General features: G+C 42.2%; 1 protein-coding gene across 2 annotated transcripts in view; it reads left to right on the top strand.

Annotated features, from left to right (window-relative positions):
* CHCHD3 (coiled-coil-helix-coiled-coil-helix domain containing 3) overlaps nt 1-27,859 on the top strand; it is a 281,079-nt gene that overhangs the window by 251,682 nt on the left and 1,538 nt on the right. The window contains exons 7-8 of one of the 2 annotated variants that reach the window (XM_082473145.1): nt 15,583-15,718; nt 17,650-17,694. In XM_082473145.1, the coding sequence (XP_082329271.1) occupies nt 15,583-15,718; nt 17,650-17,679 (166 nt within the window). In that variant the 3' untranslated portion in view covers nt 17,680-17,694. Of the gene's footprint in view, nt 1-15,582; nt 15,719-17,649; nt 17,695-27,859 lie in introns of those variants that run through there. The other variant, XM_082473146.1, reaches the window with a different exon arrangement.

The following is a 27,859-nucleotide window of genomic DNA, read 5'->3' as shown; positions in this document are numbered from 1 at the left end:
TGTCTCATGGGCAGAAGCTTTAGTTTACAAGCAGGGAAATAAGACTGCAGTCAAATGACCTCTTTCCTAAATACCAGAAGTAGTAAAACTCCATGTGTTAAACGATTCTTCCTTCAATATAAATATTGGCGATTATAAGTAATCTTGGAGATCAGAAAGTGGTAAAAATTAATGGTATTTGGTAGAAATTAACACTATCATTAATTTACCATTGTTTTGAAAAGTTTTAATGAAAAGCCCTCAGCGCTTTATTTTATTCTGTGTGCTTGTGATAAAAACGATCTCATTAATTCACCCAATGTGGATAATCAGACCAGTTATTCAGACCTTAAACTGAAGTTACAATCCTGGGCAGCGCTTCGGGATCTTTCTCTCTCAAGACTCTTCACTCCTAACTCAAACGAGTCTTTGGCCATAAGCAGCCAGTTTTGACGGTTTACGTTGGTCAAATTAGGCAGATAAGTCTGAAATGTTTACTTCATGATATGTATAGCCACAGCCACTATATACTTCTTACCATGATGTGAAATGACGTGTATAGCAAAACAACGAGTTTCCAAGCTTTCTACATCATCTTAGTCATGTGCGGTTAACTTCTGAGCAGTAATGAATCCACAGATACCTATCGTGATTTTATTATGTGCAGGATCTTAGGTTCTCATGTATCCTTCACAAGGGCTACTCATCAGGCACAGGGGAGACCGTCTTTAATTTCGTATCAGTATTATTGAAAAGAGAATCCTTTGATCCCAAGCTTCCCCCCCCCACCGGTCCCTGCTGTGGCCTGGGCTACAGGGCCATCACAGTCAATGCTGTCGTTGCCTATTTCAGACCATTTGAAAATGAAATCATCATTAGCCCTCTCATGTTTCTCCCTGCTCCTGAATGCCCTTTGGTGGTTAACGTTTTTTGAGGGTGGGGTAGGGGGAACAGATCTCACAGCGTGAATGAATTGAAAAGTTATCCGACATTTTTAAGTAACGCTGGCACTTCTGGGCCTCCTGCTGAGGACTGCCAGCTTGACTTTACAAAATGACATTTATGACACTAAAGATATAGAAACTCATGGAAAGAGCCTGAAAACCAGTTTCTGGCCTGTTTGAATACTGGTTTAATGGTGATAGAACGTTAATTGTGTGGTGTTGATTATTCTTGAAATGTCCAGCTTGTTTTAGACAGGATTTTGCTACTATTAAAGAAAATTAAAGCAGTTTGCCGTCAATTGCGTTGAGTTCCGCCTCAGTGCCTAGTCACAAGTAGCAGCCCAGCCACCAGCAGTGGGCAAATCTGTGCCAAGTGTAATTACTTCAAATACAATTCCATTTATTCATAGGGAAGACTGTTGCTCTCCGTGAGAACGTAGTTGAGAGAAGAAAAGATGTATAGGTTTATGTTAATTATATACCCCATGCTGGAGGTTTGATTTTAACATGAGTGCAGCTTTTTAATCCCTTTATCAAACACACATGCAGGAACCTTCTTTGCTGCCACCTGAACACTTCGTGGACACCTTCAAGTTACGTGAACAGTCACCAACCCTCACGTGAATTGTATTCTAAAACTTGGTTTTTAAGTTGGCAATTTGAAAGTGGAAACCCATTTTCCTTTAGAAATAAGGTGGTAACTAATAGGTTCCCAGAACAACCTACTGAAGCTTATTAGTTGAGATAATCAGAATAATAGTAATAATAGCAGCTACTGTTTGTTAAAAGCTTACTATGTGCCGGGCATTGTGCTGAGAGCGTATGCATTCTCTTAATAATCTTTACAACAAAACAGTAGGAACCCATGAAAAAGTTGCACCTTACAGAGATTAAGCAGTTTGCGCCAGCTTCCATAGCAAGTGAAAGGCGGAGCCCAGATTTGGCCGTAGGTGTTTTAGATGCCAGATCCTGTGTTAACCATCAGGGTAAATGGCGCAAGTATAAGCAGTGACTATATTATGGAAGCTAACTAACTTTGGTCGTACTACTTTATTAGAAGAAAACTCATCTCGATTCCAGTTGGGATATTAGGAACACTTGTCTCCCCAGTGTAGTACTTTGGACACACTTGCATCCACCTTATGCCCGCACGTACACTCAGGCTAACATAGTGGCGAGGAGAAGTGGAGAGAGTGCCCCAGTAGCTCTGTAGTGAGGGGTCTGAGCAGCCTGTGGTGTTTGCCAGATGCTGTGCCAGGCGCTGGGAATACTGTGTCGACGGAACAGACATGAGCCCTGCCCTCTTGGAGCTTACAGACTAATGGGAGAAATGACTAGTCTCCCAAATAACTTGACAGTTATAGTTGTGCTAAGTGCTGTCAAATGCTGTAAGAGCATGTGACATGGGAATCCACTGTGAGGGATCAGAGACGACCTCTCTTTACGCTAAAATAGTAGGTGTTGGGGGAGGGTAAAGGAAGGTCATTTAAGCAGCTAGATCAGCAAGTGTTAAGGCCCCGAGGAAGGAGCTCAGCTCCTTTGGGGTTCTGAAAGGAAGCATGCAGGAAAGCAGAGTGGGGAGAGATGAGGCCGGAGATGGAGGTGGGGGGGTGGGGCACGTCCTACTAGGCCATAATTAGTATTTCGAATTTTATCCCAAGAGCGGCAAGGAGTGTTTGAAGGATTGGAGTTGTAACCTGGAAGTTATAAGATCCATTTAAAAGGAGGCACTCCAGTTGTTGTGTTGATAATGAATTGCTGTAGAGGTGAGGCTGGAGGACTCAGAATGGAAACCAGGAGACTGCTTAGATTTTTGAAATATTCCAGGTGGTGGTGGTAGCGACTTGATCTAGAATAATGACAGTGGAGATGGAGAGAAATAGGTTGATTCCAGATCTGTTTTTGAAGTTTAATTGATAAGACTTGGTGACAGATTGGATATTGGGAATGAGAGAAGAGGCGGTGTCAAGGGGGATTCCCTGATTTTGGAAGGTCCATTTACTGAGATGGGGAAGAAAGAACAAATTGGGGGTAGAGGAAGGAATTAAGTGTTCAATTTTAAACATGTAGCACCTGTAAAACCTTCAGTGTGAATAGCAGGAGGCAGTCACCTGTAAGAAGGCCGGGCTAGAGGTACAGATTTGATAGCTGTCAGCACACAAGTGACGTTAAAGCCACATGAATGGTTGAGATCCTGGTGGAGAGACTGTATAGAGGGAAGAGCAGGATATGGCCCTGAGGATCTCCCACATCAAGAGATCAGTTAGAAGAAGATGAGCTGGAGGAGAAGCAAGGGAGGAAGCGCAGTGTTTGTAGAAGCCAAGAAACCCCTTTCAAGAGAGGGGAGTAATTTACTTAAGTCCATGCCGATTGGTCCTATAAGATGTCTACCAAGAATGGTTGGATTTGGCCACTTGGATGTGGATAGAAGGGAATGGATGGAAGGTAGGAAGTGGAGGTGGCTGTCATAAGAATAGTATTTGCTAGAGCTGCGCTTTCAACAATATGATAGCCACTAGCCACAGGTGACTTTAGATTTAAATTTATTAAAATTAAATAAAATATAAAATTTTACCTTTGTTGCCTTAGTCACATTTCAGGTGCTCAGTGGCAACATGTGGCCTTGACCAGTGTGTTGGGCTGCGTAGACATGACGGTTCCCATCACTGCAGGGAGTTCTCTTGGATAGCACTCTTCTAGAGAAGGTGGGAGAGCTCTTAAAAATGATCTAGTAGGGAAAGTGTTATGAGAGAGGCACTCTTCCTCCAAAGTAACAGTAGAAAAGTTGCAGATCCAGATTTTATGATGGGACAGTGAGGGAGCTATCTGGTTTCTGTTTTTCTCAATGAAAATTAGAAAAATGGCCAAGAGTGAAAGGAGAATGGAGATGTAATGAAATAATCATGGGAAAGAGGGCAAGAATGAATTTACCACAGAAATGTAAAAACATGGTAGGCAGAATTTAGTGTCTACCTATGGATTTACCCTGGTTATATGATTTTCCTCCAGAAACACTCAACTGGAGAGCTGTATTAAAGGACAGTCATATGGCAGACGTTCAGCGACTGGAGCTGCGTGTGAGGGCTTAGATTAATACTGCTGAATTGGAACCCTTAGGGAGATGTAAAACTAATGGGGCTCAGCATGATGAATCCAATCCAGGACCTGAATTGAGAAAGGCATTGTTTGGTCCTGCAGTAATACATCATTATCCCTTTACATAGGAATCATTGTGATTACGCCTCAGAAATACTCATGTGTGAGGCTCATCATAATCATTTGAAGAATTTGTGTGCAGGAGGTTGTTGTTTTCTCTACTTTCATGGTTAGTCTTGTCAATTTCAGTCTCAGCAGCTGCCTAGAATGTTAAGCCAATTTGCTAAATCTTGCCTGTCCTCTGAAAAATGCTTAAATCTGTTGGTGTAACACAAGGGGTTGAGATTGTATGATGTGTTATGGCATCAATACCGAGTACTTTAATCAGAAGTGTAAAAAGAAATGTTGGAATTTTTAAACTGAAGAGTAATTGTGCGGATGTTCCATTGATGCACATGTAGTTCACTGTTATTATACATCCCATATACACTCTTCACTTTTATTAGTTATAAAATTCTTTTGAGGTATCCCTCATTTATGGGGTATTAAGTAGGGAAATAGCAGCTACTTGCTGATGCCTTTAGGAGGAAAATCCCTCTTCTCGTGGATTGTTCCCTTTCTTACTCACATGAATTCCCATTACTGTCAGATGATTCATCTAGCTTTTGAGGTTTCCCACCGAAAGATTTCCTTCCACCCCTCCTACGTCTCACCAATCTCACTTTTAATATTCCTCACTGTGGACTTCTGCTTTAACCAAGAGAACCGTGGTTCTCCTTAATCACACCATGTTTCTCCTTAATCACACCATGTCTGCCCTCCTTCCTGCCCTTCTTGTCTTTCTTTTTAAAGACTGTTGAATCAAAACCCTCCTTTTTTCACACAACCTTCCCTCTTTACCCAACTTCTAAGCTCACCTCTGCTCATTACTATACTTTCTGGAAATTCCTTTATCACTTGTAGAGCATGTCCTTGCTCAGAGTGTTTTGGCTTTCTGATTTGCATGTAAATTTCCATATGAATCTTTAAAAAAAAAAAGTCTGTTAGTGATGTCACTGCCTCTGCCTGCAAACTTTCTTCTCTTCTTCCACAGCCTTTGCTTCTTCCACTTTTCTGTCTAGAGTGCCTTTCTCTCTTATCTAACTGCCTAAGCCCTTCCTGTTCTTTAAGACTACTGAAATTCTTGCATCTCATCTAAGACCTTTTCTGGTCATCTCCAGCCAGATGTACTCCTCCCCTTTCATATTTTTACTGTTCCCAGATGTGCTCCATAGAAGCAGCTCTTATAAAATGGGTGTGTCTTTCTCTCCTACACACACACACATACGCACGCACGCATACATGCACACACAGTGCCTGGTATAGAACAAGCACTCCGTAAAGGATATTGAACTGACCTAATCCCACTGCCTTCATCTCTTTACTGCCCATTTTCTTATTTACCAATTTCCTGCTGTCTGGCTTCTGCCTTACGCACTATATTGAAATTATTTCTCTAAATTGCTGGGGATTGAATTCCATGGCCTTTTATCAATCTGTATTCTTTTCAACTTTCTTCTCTTTCATGAAGCTCTGATTTCCCAGCCTTGTGATGCCGTGTCATACTGCTTCTTCTCTCTGCTCCCAGTTCTCTGACTGCTCTGTCTTCCTTCCCTGTCACCTCACCCCCAATGGGGCTGCTCCCCAGGGCTCAACTGTCCCTCCTGCCCTCTGCCTCTGCACTCCCCGCTGTGTCTTTCAGGGGATATTCAGTCCGTGGTTGTAGCCCTGTTCCCAGTACTGAGCTCCAGGTCCACACTCTAGATTTTGGTAGGTCATTTCCACTTGGGAACATTACTCAAGCACTTTCATTCTTTAAATCCCCAGGCCTAAGCCACATGTGTATTACCCAGTCTTTCCTCTTCTTGACATCCACATCTGTCAGTTACTGCATCCTTCCATCCTTGCTTTCCAGTGCCTCCATTCTTGCCTGTTTTTATAGCTGGACACAGCTCCACTGGGCTCCCAGCCTAGATTGTTCCCACTTCCATCCGATTTGTTCGCATCCGATCAGCTTAGGCACCTTGATGGCTTTACTGTCTCATTTGGAGGGGTTGGTGGTTTGTCTCCCCCTGCAGAACAGAATCTCAGCATCCTCTGTCTTATTGGAAGACCGTCCAGATCCCAGTGCCTCCCTTTTCAGTGCTGCCTCTCACCTCTGCCAGCCTCCCTACAACCTGAGGCCCCTGGACGCGCCCAGCTTGACTGAGCCTGGGCCTTGGCTCATGTAGACCCTCTTACGTGTCCTCTCTGCCTCTTACAGTCTTACCCTGCATTCAGGATAAGGCTTTCAAAACCCATCTCTTCTCCTCCATGGACTCTCCCTAGACTTCCCCCAGCTCCCGCCTCAGAACAGTTGTGGCGCTTACCGCTGTACTCTTTCCCTTACACCCATCACACCGCCTTTTCTTAACCTGTGACCTTTACGAGGGTGTTTCTTTTACAGGTATGAGTTTTTCTCCCTTCTTGTGTTTGTACACACCTTTACCTCCTCCTCCACAGTATGTACACCCCTGTGATGTCCAGGTGGCATTTTTCTGCCTGACAGTTCCTGGAGGTTTGCTGGCATGGCCTAGTCACTAGGGCATGGTGTAGTGCACCCATTTGGGATTCCCTCTTGGCAGGGGTGGAGCCTAAGCCTCCTTCCTTTCAGCTCATCAAAGGGATGGGAAACAGATAAGAGGCCCAACTCTAGCCCTCTTTCCATTCCTCATTATTAGCACTCTGACACTTAAGGGCAGATCAGTGTGGATAATTTTTTTCCTTTACGTGTCACTGCAGTAAATACATTTGCAATTCTTTCAGTTAAGAGAGACAGGCACATTCCTTCCTGGGTGTATCTAGTATTTGGATCTTGCTTTCAAAATGTAGTGGAAAAAAGAGTATCACCTAACGTACTATAACACACTCTCTCACTACAGACTTAAAATTTGATCTTAACCCAGTTTTTTAGAATGTGTCACAGTTCTCATTGAGATATATGGCAGTTTTGAAATGTTTTAAATTAAGCTGTTCTTCTCTTAGTATTAAAAGCACTCTCTCAAATTTGATCACTGCAGGGAAGAGGTAAGGGTACTGGAATGTATGTTTATGCTTGGGTGACTCAGATGGAATTTCACCAAACATCTCACCCCTAAGTCACTCCTCAGCTGAGAGGGAGCATAGACAGTTCATCCCAGAGGGTAATTATTTTTGAAAAATTAGAAGTGCCTAAAAATAGGGACTTGACATGAAAGTGTGTGCTTGACCATATTTCTGCACAGGCTGCTGGTACTGTACTACTCAACTGGAAGTTGCTATGATTCTGTGCTACCGCAATAGTCAGATTGTATTGATGAAAATGATATAATAAGGCCTATGAAATAAATATTGCTCAAATACGGAAGGATTGTCTCTGGGAGGTTGTGTCCGGCGTTCTGTTAAAATTTGGTCAGAGTGTCTTAGGTTCACTGCAAGTGTCCTCTGTCAGTAACCCCGCTGGGTTGCCAGGACCGGCGCCCGCCCCTTGGCTGTGTGGGAGACCGCCATGTTGGCTGCACCCAGCTCTTCCTCTTCTGAGCCTGAGGACTCGAGGGTAATGGCCCTTCCAGAATTTGGAAACAAATGCCACAGTTTGCTGCAGCCCCGTAGCCTGGAGCCTGCAGTCTCCCTCTCCCTCATCCTTCCTCACGGGTTGTTTAGCTGCTCAGCCAGTCCCTCTGCGCTCTCTGCATCTGGACTAATCTGGCCCACAACGCTTCCCTTTCTTCTCCAGGAGTCCCCTAGAATTCTGGTAGGTTCTTCAGCTTCCCAGTATCTTTCTACCTTCCCCATCTTATTCGAGTTCCTACCGTCTCCCTCCTGCCTCCAAAACTGGGCATTGATCTAAGACCAAATTACCCAGTTTTCTCCTCCTTGGCCATATGAAGTAGGAAAGCAGTAGTGTGGTTACTTAGTGAAGGCAGTCCCTAAGTAGGGAAAATGATGAAGGCTGAAGAGTAATTTTGGCACCAACTGTAAGTTGGCACCATAGCCCTCCTACCAAGACAGAGCAACCAGAAACCTGTCTCAACATTCGTTTATTGTTGACAGGTCTGAAACTGGGCATCTGGCCTCTGATTATTTTCTAGGGATTCCCTACTTGACTCAGAGAGTTTATAAGCTCTTACCGTACACAACTACTCCCACCCCGCCAAACCAAGCTTGTGTTGGCAAATGTCATGAACACAAGCACTGACCTTTGCTCTGAGAGAAAGCAGAGGCATCTACAAGGCTTGGAGTAACCAGGTTGCGGGTGTATTCATGTACCCAAGGTCTGAGGAGGTCTCTCCTCTCCATCTCGGAGTCTGTCTCTATAGTTTAGATACAATGGACAGATCTTCCTGCTGGCTTGAAAGTTACTTCAAGCGAATCCTAAGGCCAGTCTTCCCTTCCTGTTCACTGGTGATGGATGTCCTCTTGTCTGGAACACTGTATGTTCAGTTCCTGTTCCATTCAAAACCAGAGCTCTGTTTAGCACTTTGTTTATAGCTCAGTATTCTCATTATAAGACTTTGTGTACACCTCTGTTTCTCCCTACTAGAGTGGGAGCCAGCAGAAGGCAAGGATCACATCTTATTCAGCACCTACTGTAGTGATGGCGTGTGATGAATGCTTGATAAATGTCTGTGACTTAGTAATATTTGTTGTTGGAGTAGCTGAGTAGATGAAAGAATGAATGAACCAGCTCTCATATTTTCTATCCTTAGACCAATTTTAGTGAACATTCTAAAGTAGCAGGATAGGGGAAATGGAAATAACTCCCAAAGCCTCATAGGTAAAATAATGTAACTTTTAATTTGTGTTGGCATGAGTTCAATGTATTATATAGATACATATATTTAAAGTAAAAGAAATCCAAGGGTGATGCATTGTGTATGCTCAAGATTAACATTTTCTAAGTTGTCTAATTAAAGTGACTTTACAAAGTCAAAGATTTGTCATGCTTTTCTTTAATAATAATAATGATGGTGATGATGATGATGATGCTTTTCCTGGCCTTGAAGTCTTATTGAGATATTTCAAGTAATAATAATTTGGTGTGTGTTAAGATGCCTTGGTCTCAGTCACACACTGATACAGCCTTTGGAGATTCAAATTTAACGTTTGGCCCTGGACGTGTCTTCATTCGCGGCTTGTAGGTCTTTTGATGGGACAGAGAAAACACTCCCAGTATTTCAGTTCTTATAACCAAGGGCCACTTCTGTGAGCTGCGATTTAAGTTTGTTCCTACTATGTGCATGGCAGGAGGTGACGTTTATGCTCCAGGTACTTTGTATAAACTGCTGCTCTCAGGCACCTTTAAAGCAAAGAGCTGCATTGTTAACTTACTAGTGCCCATTTTTATTACAGCATTATTACTTGACATTTATTAAGCCATAACAGCACACCAGGCATTGTTAAAGAAGAAAGGGAGAGGGAAGGATGGCTTATACTTCTCTAAATTAAGGGTCACCAGAGTAAAGTGCAGTATGTTAGGTGTAGAATTTTACCTAATGAGAGGACTTTGTGTGAGCTTGAGAAAATAACATCTCTTGAGTATTTGGTTTTGTCTTAAACTAAGTGTGATGGGAAGTTGATTTCGAGTTCTTTCAGGTTGAGTTAATGTTGACATCAATTATGTTCTGTGTCCCCAAACTCTATATAGTTATTGCTGCTTATCCCAGATATCCTTTATGTAAGTAATAATTTTATTTTTTTATTTTTTGGCCATGTGGCATGTGGGATCTTAGTTCCCCAACCAGGGATCAAACCAGTACCCCTTGCAGTGGAAGTGTGGAGTCTTAACCACTGGACTACCAGGGAAGTCCCAGTAACAGTTATTTTATCTCCCTTTTTAGAGATATAAACCTTGCTGCACATAGCCCAGATATGGCAAGGGTACCATGATATAGTGGAAGATGAAAATTAGCCAACCTCTCTAGGTCACGAGATTTTAAGAAAGTGTATTTACAAAACAAAACAGTTGGGGCCCTTGTTCTTTGGAGATGCAGCAGAAGATGGCCCCATTTTTCTAAGTTTAGACCCTTGGTGGGGTGAGCCCACGTAGCAGAATCCCACGCAGGGTATGGTGAAATTGGCAAGATGCCATGAGGGTTTTCTGAGAAGAGTGGGGCAAGAGCTGCCTCCTCGGGAAAGGAAACCAGACACCGGGGACTCCTGTAGTGTTGAGGTGTGTTGTCCACTGAGCAGAAGGCAGAGTCAGCCAGCCCCCACCAGTTTCATGTGGTCATGCGTTACTAAGTTCCCACTCTCTTCCTAGGTTTTGCCTAATGCCCCCATCATTTCCAGGTACCCAATATTACTGAATAAGGAAGAAAAATATATTGCAAAATTGGAAAGTTTTTCATTCACCTTATATTCTGGTGTGTTTGTGCTCATATACTTAGGGTATGTGAGGCCTGTTGGTTTAAGAACAGTGTACCTGTGTGTGTAGAGCACTGTATTGTTCATATCATCTTGGATAGGTGACCAGAGGTCCTATCTTTGGGCTTGTCCTGGTTTTAGGACTTTTACTCAGGATCCTAAACCCTGGGGGAAGACTGGATAATGCTTTCCCCTCCCTCCTTGCATATCACCCGCCTCCTGTGGATTCAGAGGACTGAGTTGTGATACGGATTCCGTTTTCTAAAGTCACCAGTTCCCATGAAAGATGCATTGTCGCAACCTGTTAAAAAAGCAGAATCTCTCCCCCAACCCCCCGAAAAAATTAGAATTCCCCTTGTGGCGCCAACCATTCTCGTATCCACCCTGCACTCAGCGAACGATTTATTGTGTCCGAGAGCTTTAGGAATCGTGGCTGCTCACTGATTGTCATTACGTGGCTTCTTGAGCCTTCCGAGTGGTAGGAGGAGGGCTCTCGCCACACTTTCCTCCCTTCTCTGGAATTTCCTCATTATCCTTTTCCTTTATATTAGAACTAAAATGATGGGTAAGTAGTTTTCTCGAAATATAAAGCTCAGACCCACATCAAAGAAGTTTCTAAGACATGAAAGTAGGAGAGGCAGCAGCAAAACCAACAGATAGCTCTAAAACAGATAACCAAGTGGAAATGTATTATACTAGAGTCTTTTTCTTTTTTTCTTTTTGGCTGTGTTGGGTCTTCGTTGCTGCGCGCGGGCTTTCTCTAGATGTGGCGAGCGGGGGCTACTCTTCGTTGTGGTGCGTGGGCTTCTCATTGCGGTCGCCTCTTTTGCGGAGCACGGGCTCTGTAGTGTGGCTCGTGGGCTCTAGAGCGCAGGCTCAGTAGTTGTGGTGCACAGGCTCAGTTGCTCCATGGCATGTGGGATCTTCCCAGACCAGGGCTCAAACCCGTGTCCCCAGCATTGGCAGGTGGATTCTTTTTTTTTAATTTATTTATTTATTTTTGGCTGTGTTGGGTCTTCGTTTCTGTGCGAGGGCTTTCTCTACTTGTGGCGAGCGGGGACCACTCTTCATCGCGGTGCACGGGCCTCTCACTGTCGTGGCCTCTCTTGTTGTGGAGCACAGGCTCCAGACGCGCAGGCTCAGTAGTTGTGGCTCACGGGCCTAGTTGCTCCGTGGCATGTGGGATCTTCCCAGACCAGGGCTCGAACCCGTGTCCCCTGCATTGGCAGGCAGATTCTCAACCACTGTGCCACCAGGGAAGCCCGGCAGGCAGATTCTTAACCACTGTGCCACCAGGGAAGCCCAATACTAGAATCTTAAGAAGAGAGTTCTGAATACTGCTTATTTATCTCAACGTCATTTTTACCAAAACATCTTCATTTCTCTTTGACCAATTAATTCAACCTATAGGAAACTCTACGAAGGAAATCATCAGAAACTGTAGTGATAATTTTTGTCCATCACCATGGTGTTTTAAGCACTTAAAAATTAGAAACAGCCTAAATATGTATCTTTATTCTTTTCTGTTATTTTTTTCCCCGAAGTTTCTACGTTGATCTGTCAGTGTTATGAGAAGAATACTTGGATGTATTTTATTAGCTGCCTTTTAAGTGAATATTAGCATTAAACATGGGCAAAAAAATTGTTTTACTGGCTACAGAGTACCTACCAGGAGTGCTTCTTTGGGTGTTGTTCTCTATCCAGATCTTTGGTCTCCAGTTCTGCCATTGAATACCATCAGCGACCTCCTTGCCCCGAAGTGCCCCTGTGGGATGTGGTGGGGTAGTGCGGGAAGGGCAGAGGGCCAGCTTCTAGTGCTGGTGGGAGGAGGGAAGAGACAGGGAGCCACGTATAGAGTACAGAAAGGAAAAGCAAGGGGAGGAGACAGGTGGTGGGATCCATCAAAAGTCCCCAATAATTTAAAGTCCACTAAACTGGATTTTTTCTTATTTTTGAGCAATATATTTCCGTGTATCAACTTTATTCCACCCGTTCCTTTTTGGTAAGTATGTTTTTGGACAGCTATTCTATCTCTCACTTCTTTATTACGGTTTTGGGTTCCCCAAATATTTCATCTTTCTCTTCGCATTTGTCATTCACCATTTCTTTTTTTAAATCTTTTCATACGAAGAAAGTAAATTGTTTAAATGTCTCTTGCTGCTAAGGTTTAATTTTCCTTCTTGGGTATCTTGAAATTCTGCCTTTTGTTATTTTTACCTAATGGTGGCTTTTCCCATCAGCAGGAATGAAAGCAGTCAATAAAAATCAATTGTTGACTCAATGACTATATGGAGGGTTTACCATAATGCATATTGGAAATGTCTTTGAAACCCTTTTCCTGAATGGAAGGTGCCATGCTTGGGTCTTATGGCCTCCTAATGTTAGACAGTAATCTCATTTAGCATTTTCCCAAAGTGAAAACAGTGCATTAGGGCAGCATAACAGCATTGCAGATCAATACAGAGACAGAGCTTTGCCCTTACAGATTAATCCAAGCAAAATGTACCAGAGTCTAGTCCAGGAACTGGAAGACAATTATGTTGATTTCCACCCCTCTTTCCCCCGTTCTACCATCTAATCATCAATACAGGTTGAAATGTGTACAAAAAGGATTTCTGAAAATGTCTGCGTTTGCGTGCACACACGCACTCTCACTCCCACTCACACAGAACAGACTACCATACAGGAAATAAAGGGCCCTGGAAGTGAGTAGTATTGATTTGTGGTGATAAAAGTATATTTTGACACCTTTCAAATTATGAATAACTCATGGACTTTAACTTGCATGACTAAATAGCTCAACCCAGGGTAAATGCTTGCATATAACGTACATTACCTCTTTCTAAGGAGTCCATAGTATTAGATGAATGAATCCCATTGTGAAGAGTCTTTTTAGAAGGAAAAAAACCCACAGCATCTTCCTTGTGATGAGCACTATGTGGGAGCTCATTCGTTATGGTCTTTTGCTGTGTGTTAATGGGGAGGGACTGCATATCTGGTCGGGATGCTTCTAGCCTTCTCTCCCATCTTCTTTCCCCCTGCTTTAAACCTAAGGTATATTGGAGGGACGATGGTCCTCAACACTAGGATAGCATGTAACCCTGCTTTCCCATGAACTGTTAGAGGCATTAGTCATATATTTGCAAGGTTCAGCTAACCTGTTGCTTGATCCTATGTTATTTAGTATTTGTCCAGGAGCGTGTCTTGCTATAATCAGTTAGTCGTAGCTGTGCTTCTACCCTTTGAAACACAGCTGACTCTGTTTAGATACTGATGTTCATGGTAGGGGATCAGGAAAATCTGTGTCCGGAGACATTCACAGACATCTGAACTTCAAAACCTTAAAGCGAGTTGAAACTCCTGGGATTGGGATTTAAATTCTGTTCTTAGGTGTTTGGCAAATCAGTAAGGTAATGAATGAAGGAGTACAAGCAATGTTATCTCTGTGTCTACTTTTTTAGAGGGTAGTAGGAAGTAAGTTCCCTTAGGGGCCAGTAACGTGGCTTGCATTTCAGTTTTCTATTCTAGCAAAATATGGATACTAGCTTAGTGTGTTGGATAAAAGTAATGAGGAGACAAATCGTCAGCCTGGGGTTTCCTTATTGATGAGAAATATTTCTCCTGTGTTCTCTAGGGGTTTTTCAGAACTCATCAGTTTAAAATAATGCTATTTCTTGATTACTATGGAAATAACAAATTTAAATTCCAAGAGAAGAACTGATAAGAGGCTGGAACCTTTTGTATTAAACAAAACTAATTTGAAAAAAAAATCCCTAGCTTAAAGTGATAGTAATATATATATTTTTCTGTGTATTTAGTCCTTATATTCCAAGTTCCTCTACCATTTTAACAAGAATATTTCATTTTTGTTTGTATAATCCATTTGGTTTATTTTATTATTATCATTTTACAAGTGTATATTATCAGCTCTTTGGAAGCATTTATGTTTAGTAGTGCATATTCACTGAAAGCGCTCTAACTAAAATCCTGAGATTTGTAAGTATAACTAGTAAAATTTTAGCTCAAGGAATTAAATTTTCTCTCCACCCATTTGTATTCTCAACAATTTATTGCATGACTTCTATAAGAGGGATCCATGTCGATAGCTGAGATAACAAAGAAAATAAGATGCAGTCTTTACTTGGGATTTGCATGCTAGTAAATTGCAGTAGACTGTAGTGTAGTACATGGTGAAAGAAGTTAATACAGGTTAGGGGGTCACCATAAAGGGAATGATAGACTCTACTGTGGTTGGAGAGAGCTCTAGTGAAAGCCGTATAGAGGAGGTTGCACTTCAATACTTAGCTCAAGTATTGAAAGATGGGTAGGTATTTTCCAGATACATAGAACTGGGTGAGGCTTCGGTGCAGAGCATTTCCAAAATCAAGAGCAGCGGAGCCAAGACGTGAAGGGACATCTAAGAACCAAACCCTGAACATGGTCTGGTTGAGGCAAAAGAGTAGGCAGGAACCTGATCCAAAAGGACCTGCCTGTTGACCATGGATTTTATTTGGAAAGCAGATACTGTCTAGACTTACTACTAGAAAGAACCTTCTGGGAGGTAGGAGTGGAGGGTGAATGTTAAGAGACAGAGAGACCCGTGAAGGTCATTGCTTGAATCCAGGATATAAATGATTAGGAAATAATGTAATGACAGTGAGTATGGAGAAAGGACTGGACTGAAGGATATCAAGCTTTGTGACCAACTGGAGGTGGGAATGGAAGAGAACATTGGGGCTCCCAGGTTCCTGAGTCAACTGGCTGGGCTGAAGAGTAATTGGCCCCATTCACATGGTTACATTTGAGGTAGGGTGGGAATGCTGCCCTGTCCAGAGAGGCTCGCAGTGGTGTCAATTAATAGAACTAATTTCATAGAAATCACTTATCTTTTTTTTTTAACATCTTTATTGGAGTATAACTGCTTTACAATGTTGTGTTAGTTTCTGGTGTATAACAAGAAATCACTTATCTTGAGTGATATCTTTCTTTAAAGGTCAAAGAAAATTATTGTTCTTAAACTTTTTGGGAGGGGGCGTTTGTAAAATTTATATCTTAGTTAGTGTATTATGTATTTTTTTAGCCTTGTTCTTTATTCCAGTTGAAGACCATTTGTCTCAGTGGTCCTTGTTTTTGTTTCCAGGCGGTATGAGTGTCATCCCATCTGTGCTGATCTGCAGGCCCAAATTCTCCAGTGTTACCGCCAGAACACCCAGCAGACGCTCAGCTGCTCCACTCTGGCCAATCAGTACAAGCAGTGTGTCAATCAGGCCAAACAGGTGGGTGTACAAACCAAGAGCTAACTAGGGCAGCAGAGGAATAAAAAGCCCAACATCATGGGCACTGGGAAGGACTCAGTAGGCTAATGTGTGTGAACGAGCTTTTTAAACCAAACTAGTCGTCATCAAGAATTGCTGTCACGAGTTGGTTAAGTTTTAATTGCCTTTCATCCAGGTGGCTGAAGGAAGAGTCCATAGTCTCCTTGTGTTCCACTTGAAGGGAAAAAAAGGTTTTACATAAATAATACCTTTTCTAGTTGCTCTGAACTTTTGTCCTCTACTTTATAATTGTGTCCTCAAGGTCATTGCCCCATATTTCTGGGCCAATACTCAAAGCCAGCAAAGAGGAAGGATACACGTTAAGGGGCCAACAGCTTCAAGTCCATAAACAGCAAGTAGTCATGCAAAGAGTCTGGTTTAAAAAAACAAAAGGCAAACACAAAACTAAAATAAAAACCCACCATGCAAGCACCATTCAATCTTCTGCCAGTTGGTAGAGTCCAGTCAATTGGGCAGGGAAAGACAGGCCAGACATGGATTTAGGAAGCGATTTCCATCGCTTCTGTGTACCATAGCCATACTCTTCTCATGACCCTTCATATCAGAATAATACGATGATCGCGGGACATGTATTTTCTCTAATTTGTGTACTTTAGAAAGCTAATGATAAACGCTGAAGTAAATTATCAATTCTGGCAGGTCACGTAATTGCCCATCATTTAACTGATTTTGTTGGGTATAGGTTGTTCTGAGAGATGGAAATTGTTGGAAACCTTGGTTCTTCCTGCTGACAAATTGCCTAGACTTGACCTTCTAACCCAACTAAATCTAGTGTTTGAGTTACACAGCATGCCTTCCTACAGTCTAATTTGCTATAGTTATAATAATCCCAGTTAGTATAAATTTCTAACACTCTGTGAATATCTGATGGGAGGGCAGTATTGTCTGGACAGCTGGAAAATAACAACACTAGTAGAAAAAATAGAACCAAGATTTATTAAAAGCCTGTGTTGTCTTTAAAAGCCTTGTGGCTCGAGACTTTTTTCTTTTTCTTTTTTTTCCCTCCTTAGCATTTATTTTTTATTTTTTCTATTTTTTAACATCTTTATTGGAGTATAATTGCTTTAAAATGGTGTGTTAGTTTCTGCTGTATAACAAAGTGAATCAACTGTACGTATACATATATCCACTCCCCCTTTTGTCTCCCTCCCACTCTACCTATCCCACCCCTCTAAGTCGTCACAAGAGGCTTCTTTTTCTTGTTTATACGGCACTTGCCTAACTCTTAGTAGTGTGCCAGGGATTCCTTTCTTTTAAGATCTTTGGTAGAAGTAGTGTTGCTGATGTTAAGTTAGTACATTTTATTTGTTAAAAACAGCTTCTGATATGTTCTTAACAATCTCCAACCTTCAATTTTAATACTAACTGAAGCAGATGGAACCTGTAAGTTGGACTCATGGGTTTTTCTAGCTGATGTTAGTTCTGTATTAAGGCGGGGGTGGTAGTGCACATAATGGCGAAGACAAAGTGCGTGTTTTGACACTGGTGTCTTGTAACATAGGTGCCTGTGTCCACAGTGATCTGTACCATTACTGAAGTAGCACCTGCAAGGGTGTCTGGAGTACTGACTCCATCCTGATTGTCCGGGTTGTGTTGAACTGTCTACACACAGCCCCATGAGATCAGTAGCGTACATTTACAGAGTAAAACAAGAGTTATTTAACTTGTGACAGAATCAAATATGCTACATGGTGCAACAGAGAGTTTGAATTGGGCAGATCTGAGTTTGTATCCAAGCTCTTTTATTGGCTCTGTAACCTTGGGTCTTGATTTTTCTCATCTGTGGAGTGAGGTAATGTAATTTACAGTGTTGTGAGGATTCCATTTCTATAAAGTATTCAATAAGTCAATTTTTTTCCTTCTTTCCTCAGTTGCATTATTCTGTGCTGAAACCAACTTAAACAAATTGGCCAAAAGTGTCAAATTATTACTAGTGATTCCAAAGGGGACCTCCCATCCTCCCCTCCCCACCCACCCATCAGCATAATTTAATATTTTCAGTGAGTATGTTTCAGGTGCCTATTGTTTTTACAACTGTTATATTCAAGTATTAGAGTATATAACACCAGCTGATATCAAAAAGATATGTCCACAAGACCTTATTTTAAACCTAAGATAGACGGCATTGAAATGGGAAGTAACCAAGAAACAGTAACACCTTGTATGTCTGTAGATATAGATTTCAAGGTCATTTCACATCCATTCTCTTACTTGTTTTTTATGACAACCTGAGATGTAAATAGAGATGGTTTTATTTTCACCATTTTACAGTTGAGAGAATTGAAACCCAAGGAAGTCATGATGGTAAATTAAACAACTAGACCAAGATAGACCTTGCCATAAAAACAAGAAATTTAAAAATACATGGTGTGTGGCTTTTCAGTTGTGTGTGTGAAGGGACATCCAGTATCCACTAATACAGAAATAAGGCAGTGAGGGAAGATATGAACGATAATCATGAAGTGAAGGGGAAAAAACCTGAAGATCAAATGAAGTAGTCATTGAGACTGAAAGTAACAAAAAGGAGGGTGGGATTATAAAGGCCATGAGCAAAGGTGCAGTTTAGCGCTGCCCCATTTTAGGACCATGCCAAGATGGCCAGCGGGGGTTATATCAGTATTTCATGAGTAGTCACTTTTCCACTAACACCACGTTTTGTGTGTGTGTGTGTGTGTGTGTGTGTGTGTGTGTGTGTGTGTGTGTGTGTGTGTGAAGCTAGTCTAACTTTGTGACTCTGGCTCTGCCCCTGTTGTTAAAAGAGACTTGGGCAGGATACGTGGTCCTGAGCATTTGTTGTTACAGTTCCTGACTGGTCCACACCCCTTCTTGAGTTTCCTTGTTAAATCTAAAGAACAAGCTGGACATGCTGAGATACTAAACACAACAACCCATTAAGTCATGTTGTCCATTTCCGCCATAGTGCAAGAGTTTTCCCCTTGGAATAATTCCAGTAGCCAAATCCACTCCACTTTTAAGTGACTCATAAGATTGGGCTTTCACTGGTTCCCTTGGGGCATTGTTCTCTAGACTAATAGATTTTACTGATAGGAAAATTTCCGGATATTCCTTAGCCTTACTTTTCGTCTCTTATTCATCCACTTATTCACATCAATCTTTCTTCAGCTAGTCTTAAACAGTCCTCACAGGTCAACATGAGACATTTAGACTGTTAACTTCCAGTGTATTAAATTGTGTGTTCTTCATAATGGTAAAGAGATAATTCAATTGCTGTAATTATTACTTCTCAGACTTAAAAGCTACTGGCTAGCTATATGAGATACAGCATTTAAAAATGTAGGAGGACGTCGATTGGTAAACTTCTGTGTCTTTTATTTCTCATATCTGCTTAGCCTCATAGCTTTCTATAAACTCTCCAAGTTTGAATTACCTGTTCTTACCATCAAAACCTGATTTCCATTCAGTCTTGTTTCACGTACGTTACAGGAGACTGGAAGGGAGAGAGCAATGGGAAGCCAATAGTAGTGGCCCACTAGTGGACCAAAATGTGCCCAAGGCTTATAAAAGGGGGGTGTGTAGAAAGGGCTTGCTTCCAGATCTGCACTGCCTCTGCTCCCTGGGACACCCCACTGCCCCTCAATTTACTTGCAGAATCCAGCTGCTTAGGGGTAACAATTCTAAGCATTCCAGCTCTTTCCCCAGCCCTGCTGCTATTGACAGAAAGGTTCGGAAACTGGCTGGACTCTTGAACGTTCTGTGCTCGCCAGAGGAGAGAGTTTGTGGGGAATGCTGGAATGTTCTAATCTAGTCATGGTGACCTGGGCTTCATTTTCTTTTTCGGTAAATTAAGGGTTTGAACTAGGTGATCCACGAGGGCCTCGCAGCTGTTATTTAGGGCTGATTGTACTTCCGTGTCTGAGAGCAGGCCGCAGGCCGCACGAGCACCCAGGTTGCTGAGCACATTCAAGCTAAGAGACATGGGCTGTTAGGCCCGAGCAGCATCTCTGCTCTGGTGGCCTCCAGCATTTGTGCCTCTGCGTCTTAGAGTTTGCTGTCAGCCTTAAGCTTCCCCTCCAGAAGAACAGCTGCACTTCTGATTGGTCTGCATGTTGCCTGGTGTTTCCTTGAAGCTCGTACTCCTGACAGCCCTGAGGAAGCCAGGGTGGCAGAATGAACTGGGAGGGGGTGAAAACAGTCTTTCAGTTTCTCCGAAGTCAGTGGAGTGAAAAATGGCTGTCTCAGTGCTGCCTGGCAGAATGGAGCCCGCCGGCTGATAAACTGCATTAGAGAAAGCAGGCTGCATCCCTCAGCCAGCCCTAGGCTACCCTGTACTGTGCTGGCTTCCACCCTGTGGGCCACGGGCCATGGGTGGTAAGGGATTGTGGAGATGGAGCAGGAAGCTGGATCAGAAGAGCCAAGGAAAGGCCAGGACTAAAAGTAAGGGCCAGACCCAGGAGACGCCCAAGGGACAGAGGTAAGCGTGGAGGCTGTAGTCAGATGGTGGAGGCCAGGCGGGCTCTGATAAACCGTAGCCGAGGTTTAAATCAGCAGGTGGGCAGTGGGGCAAGCAGCTCAGCTAAAGGAAGGACCGAAATGAGGGCATCTTATAAGTGAGTCACCTCCACTTAGGCCTGGGTGCTTCCTGCTCATCTCTCTGAGGAGAACAAAGAGTTACTCGACTGTAACGGGGAGCATGGGGTCAAGACCTTGATAAATGAGGCCAGATCCTAATATGAAGTTATTCCATTCCAAGGTTAGTGTACCTAACTCTTCATTTCAAAAATGTAAACGACACCTCCAGTCTGTGGTTTCCTCCAAAATAGAAGACCTCAAGATCAGTCCCTGTAGAGGAATTTGCCCTGGCAGAACGTGTCAGCGTTCTTGAGGACAGTGTATTTTCTCTCCCCTTGTACTTGGATTTATGTTAGACCAGGGCTCAAGTACATCCCTGTTCTTTGAGTATGAAGAGCACCTGGAAACATAGCCGTAGCTGTCACTTTAGAAATCAGAATTCTTGAAAGAAAAACCTAGTGCCAGAGCAAGCTGTACTTTATCATTGTTTTCAGATGAGCTATAAATTACATGTAAATGGTTTCATAGACTCATAAGCTGTTAGAGCTAGAGGGACATAGAAATCTTGTAACCTAATCACATCTTTTCACTTGGAAAAATTAACAGCCAGAGAGTTTCAGTGAACTGTAGATGGGGCAGAGTCCAGACCAGAATAGTCTGATGCCAAATGCAGTACGCTGTTCCCTATAACATCAGATCGCAAACATGGGTGATCCGAATCACCTGGGGAGTTTATTTAAAATGCACATGCCTGGTCCATCCCCAAGAATCGGATTCAGGTCTGAGGTGGGACCTGAACATCTGAACTTCCAACAAATTCCCCAGGTACCTCTGTCCACGGAGTCTGAGAACCACAGCTCTGGAGCCCATTGGCCTGAACTTCATGAGAGGTCTTCAACCTCTCAGAGGTCCTGCCAAGGCTCCCCGCTTTCGGGAGATGCGGAGCTGCTGGTCCCTGCCTACCGGCTCTGAGCCACCTGCAGAGGTCTGGTCAGACTCACTAGTTCCTTTCCCAACCTTGAGAACAAATCAGATGTCTTGGACAGAGGGCAGGAGCCTCTGAAAAGGAAGTTCTCTTCTCCCGGCCTCTTGTCCCCATTGAAACTGTAGGTGCTCTTAGATGAGGGACCACACCCGGTTTTCCTGGGAGGAGAGAGGCACCAGCCGAGGAAACAGTCCCCTGGCCAGCTCACAGTTGTGACTGGACCCTCCCTTGGCTCTGCTACTCGCAGTCACCCTGCTCCCCTCCCCTGGACCCACATCAGAGGCCCACCTCCTTAAGCAGATTGCTTCCGATGTACACAGATGCCCACCTTCAGGGAGCGTGAAGATAAATCAAGTAGGTTCACTTTCTGGGAAGGCTTATGGGAGTGTGCTTTTATTGTGTCTGAAGGCTTCTTTATCATCACCACCTAATGACATTTATTAATCGCCTAGCTGGGCTGCTCATCCTCAGGAGGACACGTGAGCGGTCCAGAAGAGCTTTCCCATCCTTCCGTGGGGCTGCCCTTCAAATTCGGAGTCACGTCAAAGCAAACTAAATTCCAAAGTTTAGATTTCTTACCCCAGCCTCTTCCATCATAGGAATCTTTTTCTAAACCGCTTTCTGAGGGTAATAGTTGCTTTATGACATTTTCTTTTTTTTTAAATCTAGGTTTAATAGAAGAAGTATAACCATTGTAATAGACTTTCATTTTTCTTAATAGGCACTTCTTTTCTAGTACTTATGCTTCAAGAGTTAGAAGTGCAGTATGTTAGTGTTTTGTCTGTTATTACAGCAAGTTGTATAAACAGTTAATTACTTGTAACTTAATTTGAATATCACACAGAGCATTTGTTATAAGAAGAGATGAAAGTAGACCCAGGCATAAAAAAGTTAAGCTGCGTTTCCTTCAAAGCAGAAAGAATAAAGAACAGCACTTGCTGGGGGGAGGAGACAGATACTGAAAACAAAATAAGTTAGCTAATCAGATTTTCAGGTGGCCAGGAGTAGTACTTGGCGCACAGGCAAAGCATGCTCTGTGCTTCTCATAAATTGAATTTATTGATTACTTTCCCTTCTTTCTCACTTACAATCTTCTCCTTCTGTCTCTCTCACTCCCTGTTCCTCCTGGGAGGCTCCATTCTCTTCCACTCCCCACTTTCCCTGTCCCTCCTTAGTGAAAACTCAGGTATGTCAAGGACGTATTTCCATTTTAGTTTCCCCCCCCCCCCCCCGTAAACCTTTCCCCTGAGTGTTCCTTCTTACATACCAGACTTTACTAGGTCTTTGAAATCTTGGTGAGATGCTGGGTAACGTCAGACAGAGGCAAGCACTCTGAATGATATCCTTTTTAAAAAAGACCAAGAACACTATTTTTATTCTGTCATGATGGTTGCGAGCAATCCCAGGTTGCCGTAATTCCTCTTAAATATATTGTGAGAGCTAGTAGCTGACACACTGCTACGATAGTCGCCCCTCCAAGAAAGCTGTAATTTAAAAAACAGTTGATTAGATTACTGTGTAACAAAAATATTAGAGGAAAACAGTTAAGATCGTCTTAATCAATGGAAATGACACGCAGCCTGTGGTCCCCAGGGGACCTGCTCCTGTCTGACACGGCGGGCTGCAGGTCCTTCCTTCCTCTGTGGCTGGAATCAGAGAGAGACTTGGGAAAAGAGCTGTGTGGGTGCCTGAACCGTTCTGTCCTTTTAGTAATTTACCCAGCCGTTTATAAAAGGTGTTTCTGCAGGCCCCAATACGTGAACGAGGAGCAAACGCAAGGAATTTCTTTCTCCATGTTAAGATTAAGTGTTAGCAGTTCCTCAAATGAAGGAAGCGATTTTTTATAACTTGTAAATCTTCTCCCTCATTCTTAGGGGAATTTCCTATGTTAATTTATGCAGCGTTAAATGTATGCAGTGTGGAAATTCAGCCCAACAGCGGCGACTTACAGAACCGGTACAGAGACGGTAGGAGAACCTATAGGTGGAAACTGACAGATACAGACCCTGCCAGGCCTCAGGATCCCTCCAGCTGAAGTTCCTTGGGCCTGGATTTGGGCAGGGTTTATTGCATCGTTGTGATATAGTAAAAGCACAGAATGTTTTACCAATTAATTCATCTAAAAATTTTTTCAACTTGACGTTTGTTAATGTCTCCGACAGAAATGAGGTGGTTTTGTACCGCCTCTGGCCCCCATTGGTAGCAGCTGAGTGCAGTTTGACAACATGTGTATAGACCAGCCCTGGAAGACACAGCCTTGACCCCTGTGTCTTCAGGGAGTCACCCAGGAATCAGGTGAACTGCCGTGCTCTCTTTGAGGATGTGATTTTTAATACTCATACCAAGGTATTTTGTGAATGTGGTTACTTCTCTGTGTTTTATATTTGTTCAAAAATTTTCTTCTAGTGTCTTCATGTTAGACTGGCCCACGATCTTCACAGCAGCCAGGGTCCAGCTTGTCTCTCTTATGAGAGTCTTACATGCTTAGCATTAACATGGCCTGGCTGAAAATTACCCCTCCATATTTGGTTGGGATGGCAGGGAGGAGAAAAGTAAAAAGATTTCCTAGACCCTTGTGAACACTTTAACTGCTGCTTTTAATTATGTGTGGTCACTGCGGATTATTCTGCAACATTTGAAAAGAGGTATGTTGTCACACGGCTGTCACTATAGCCATGAGACCTAAATTGTAGAATGAGGCACAGCCATGTGGTTTTGACCAGGCAGGTAACAGCTTATAGTTCCCATTGGTATGTTGAAGTAAGTAGCGAGTATGTAACCCACAAAGTGGCATCACTCACAAAGTGATCATTTTCTTTAGTAATTAAGTGCCCTTACGTGGCCCCAGTATAGAGAGCTGCTTTATACTGACTTCCGTTTTGTATTAATAAATAATGTTGTGGCGAGGCTGTCTATATATCTGGAGTTTATAGAGCTTTCCGTCTGCATAGTTGGACTTTCACAGGTCAAGTCACAAAGGTGTGAGGATAAATGATACTGTGACATTGCCTGGTCTGACACTTACATGGTAAGTGCTCGATTTTTAAGTTTTCCAACAAATACAGATGAGTTTGAGAGGAGCCTCACATTCTGGTGTTCTACAAGACGACCCTCTGCTGAGTGGAGTCTTCCACTTAATCTGCTTTGTCTTTCTGGTTTTCTCTAGATGCATCTAGCTTTTCTAATTTATTCAATCCTTCCTCCTTGACTGCATCATTGTCTTTTCTGACCATTTCTATATGCGTCCTTTACAAACTCCTTTGTCTGCTTTTATATCTATTCTTCTTTTGTGCCCTATGGACGTAGGCTTCTTAGAAGCCTGTAAAATCATGAATACCTTAGGATAACCTTTAGGATAAGCTATTCATCCTGTGTTTTTGTGACCCAATATGCTTATCTGTCCTTCTCCTTCTCCTTTTCCTTTTCTGCCCCTTTATTTCAATCTGTTTTCTTCATCTCTGACCTTAAATCTTTAGCTCTAAAGACCTTTGACCTGTTTCCCAAGCCTGCAACTTCCCTCTATAGACATTTCCTTCGGGGATGTCTCATCATCTTCCCAGACTCCCAAACCCCAAATTTATCTTCCTCATTCCCAAGATGACTCCTCCCACTGACTTCCGTGTTTCTCTTGGTCACACCACCTTTCTCCCTGTCACTGAGGCGCCACCATACCTAAGGTCTCATCACTGCTTTTTTTCCTTCCCTTGTCTTTCTATGACTCTATTTCTTGCTCCTACCATAGCTTCGTTTCTAATCTGTCTCCTCCCCGGTCTTCCCACCTCCAGACTCTCCTCCATTGGATCCATTGTGCTAAGGAAGTCTGGGTAACCTTCCTAAATGACATTTTCCTGTTAAAGACATTCATTGGATTCCTAGGTTTTTTCAGTGGCCAGCAAGGAAGTATCTCAGCCTGACATTCACAGTGGACCCTTTTTATACTCTTTTCCTTGGAACGTCCTGAGTGCCTACCCTTTCCTCTAGCTAGGCCTGTCTCTCTCCTCCATTCTTCATCCCATACATACCGGGCTTTTTCCCTCCTCTGAATCTTTACCAGTGCTTGTCCCCCTCATCCCTCCCTACCTTCTGTGTATATTCTATGCACAGTGAAAGATCATCTGAGGATCCTTCCCTGATCACTCCAGCTGCAGAGAGCTATCCTCTTCTGAAATAGGCAGCACCACTCTGCTGTTGAACTAATACCTTCTCTGGAAGAGTACACAAAAAATTGGGAAATAGGAGAAAGACAAAAAATTACTTTGTTCTATATATTCTTTTGTTCTTCTTGAATTTTATACTGTGTGCGTGTAGTACTTATTCAGTAAAATAAAATTTTAACATATTTAGCAAATGTATTTTTAGAAATAGCAAGTTATTACTCTGTATTATGCCTTAATTTTCCATGAACATGTGTATTGGTTTCCCCATATCACCTAACTCAGTACAATGAGTACCTAGTAGGAGCTCAGTTAAGAAGTTGGGTGAATAAGTGGCTAGAAGGGTGAGGGATGGAAGGAAGAAGGCATGAACAAACAAGAGGCAGTCTTGGGCCTGACGTAGCTCTTCTTCCTGAGTAATTTCAAAACTAAAGGGGAAAGGATCACTTTTGCCTTCTTAAAGTTTCCTAAGAATGGAGACAGTTTATCTCCTGCCCTGGCTAGTTAGAGTTTTAATCTGATAGTTAAGAATTTTTTCTGTCTAGGATTTTATATGTAGAAAATCCTAGAAACTCAACCAAAAAAAACTGTTAGAATTGATCAGCAAATTCAGTGAAGTTGCAAAATACAAAATTAACATACAAAAATGAGTAGTGTTTCTATACACTAACAATGAATGTTCTGAAAAAGAAATTGATCCCATTTATAGTAACATCAAAAACAATAAAATGCTTAAGAATGTATTTAACCAAGGAGATCAAAGATCTCTACTCTGAAAGCTACGAGACATTGATGAAAGGGATCAAAGAAGATATACAAATAAATGGAAAGATATTCCATGTTCATGGATTAGAAGAATTGATACTGTTAAAATGGCAATACTACCAAATGCCATCTATAGATTCAGTGCAATCCCTATCAAGATGCCAATGGTATTTTTTTATATGGAAATAGAACAAAACACTCCTAAAATTTATTTGGAACCACAAAAGACCCTGAATAGCCAAAGAAATCCTGAGAAAGAACAACAAAGCAGGAGGCATCACACTTTCTGATCTCAAACTATACTGTAGAGCTATAGTAATTAAAACAGTACGGTACTGGCATTAAAACAGACACATAGACCAGTGGAACAGAATCGAGAGCCCAGAAATAAACCCAAGGATGTACAGTCAGCTAATATTTGACAAGGGAGATAAGAATACTCAATGGAGAAAGTCTCTTCAATAAATGGTACTGGGCAAATTGGATATTCACATGTCAAAGAATAAAACTAGACCCCTGTCATGTACCACACATAAAAAATAATTCAAAATTGATTAAAGACTTAAATGTAAGAAACCATGAAGCTCTTAGAAGGAAACATAGGATCAAGGCTCTGTGACATGGGTGTTGGTGATTATTTTTTGGAAATCATATGTAAAGTACAAGCAACAAAATCAAAAATAAACAAGTGGGACTACATCAAACTGAAAAGCTTGTGTACAGCAAAAGAAAGTGAAAAAACAACCTACAGAATGGGAAAAAAATATTTACAAACCATGTTTCTTGATAAGGGGTTAATATCCAAAATGTATAAAGAACTCATACAACTCAATAGCAAAAACAAAAAAAATCCAATTAAAAAATGGGCAAAGGATCTGAATAGACATTTTTTCTTCAGAGATGTGTGAATGGCCAACAGGTGTAAGAAAAAATGCTTAACATCACTAGCCATTAGGGAAATGCAAATTAAAACCACAATGAGATATCACCTCATGGCTGAATGGCCGTCATCAAAGAGACAACAAATGCTGGCATAGATGTGGAGAAAAGGCAACCCTTGTGCACTGTTGGTGGGATTGTAAATTGGTGTAGCAACTGTGGAAAACAGTATGGAGAATCCTAAAAAAATTAAATATAAAACTACCATATGATCCAGCAATTCCACTTCTGGGAATGTATCCAAAGGAAACAAAAACACTAACTTGAGAATACATCTGCACTCCCATGTTCATAGCAGCATTATTTACAATAGCCAAAACATGGAAACAACCTGTGCTTTTCAATAGATGAATGGATAAAAAAAGCTGTGGTGTATATATAGACAGTGGAATATTATTCAGTCATTAAAAAAACCCAAGGAAGTCCTACCATTTGCTACAACATGGGTGGACATTGAAGGCATTATGCTAACTAAAGTAAATCTGACAGAGAAAGACAAATACTGTATGATCTCACTTATATGTCAAATCTGTATACAAAAAACATCAAGCTTATAGACAAAGACATAAGATTTGTGGTACAAGAGGTGGGGAGAGGTGTAGGAGGAAGGAATTGGAGGAAGGTGGTCAAAGGTACAAACTTCCAGTTGTAAGATAAATAAGTACTAGGGACGTAATGTACAACATGGCGACTATAGTTAGCACTGCA

The sequence above is a fragment of the Balaenoptera physalus genome (assembly GCF_965194825.1).
Source record: "Balaenoptera physalus genome assembly, chromosome: 8".
Lineage (NCBI taxonomy): Eukaryota > Metazoa > Chordata > Mammalia > Artiodactyla > Balaenopteridae > Balaenoptera > Balaenoptera physalus.
The sequence above is the reverse complement of the archived record's forward strand: the minus strand, read 5'-3'. Positions and strand labels throughout refer to the sequence as shown.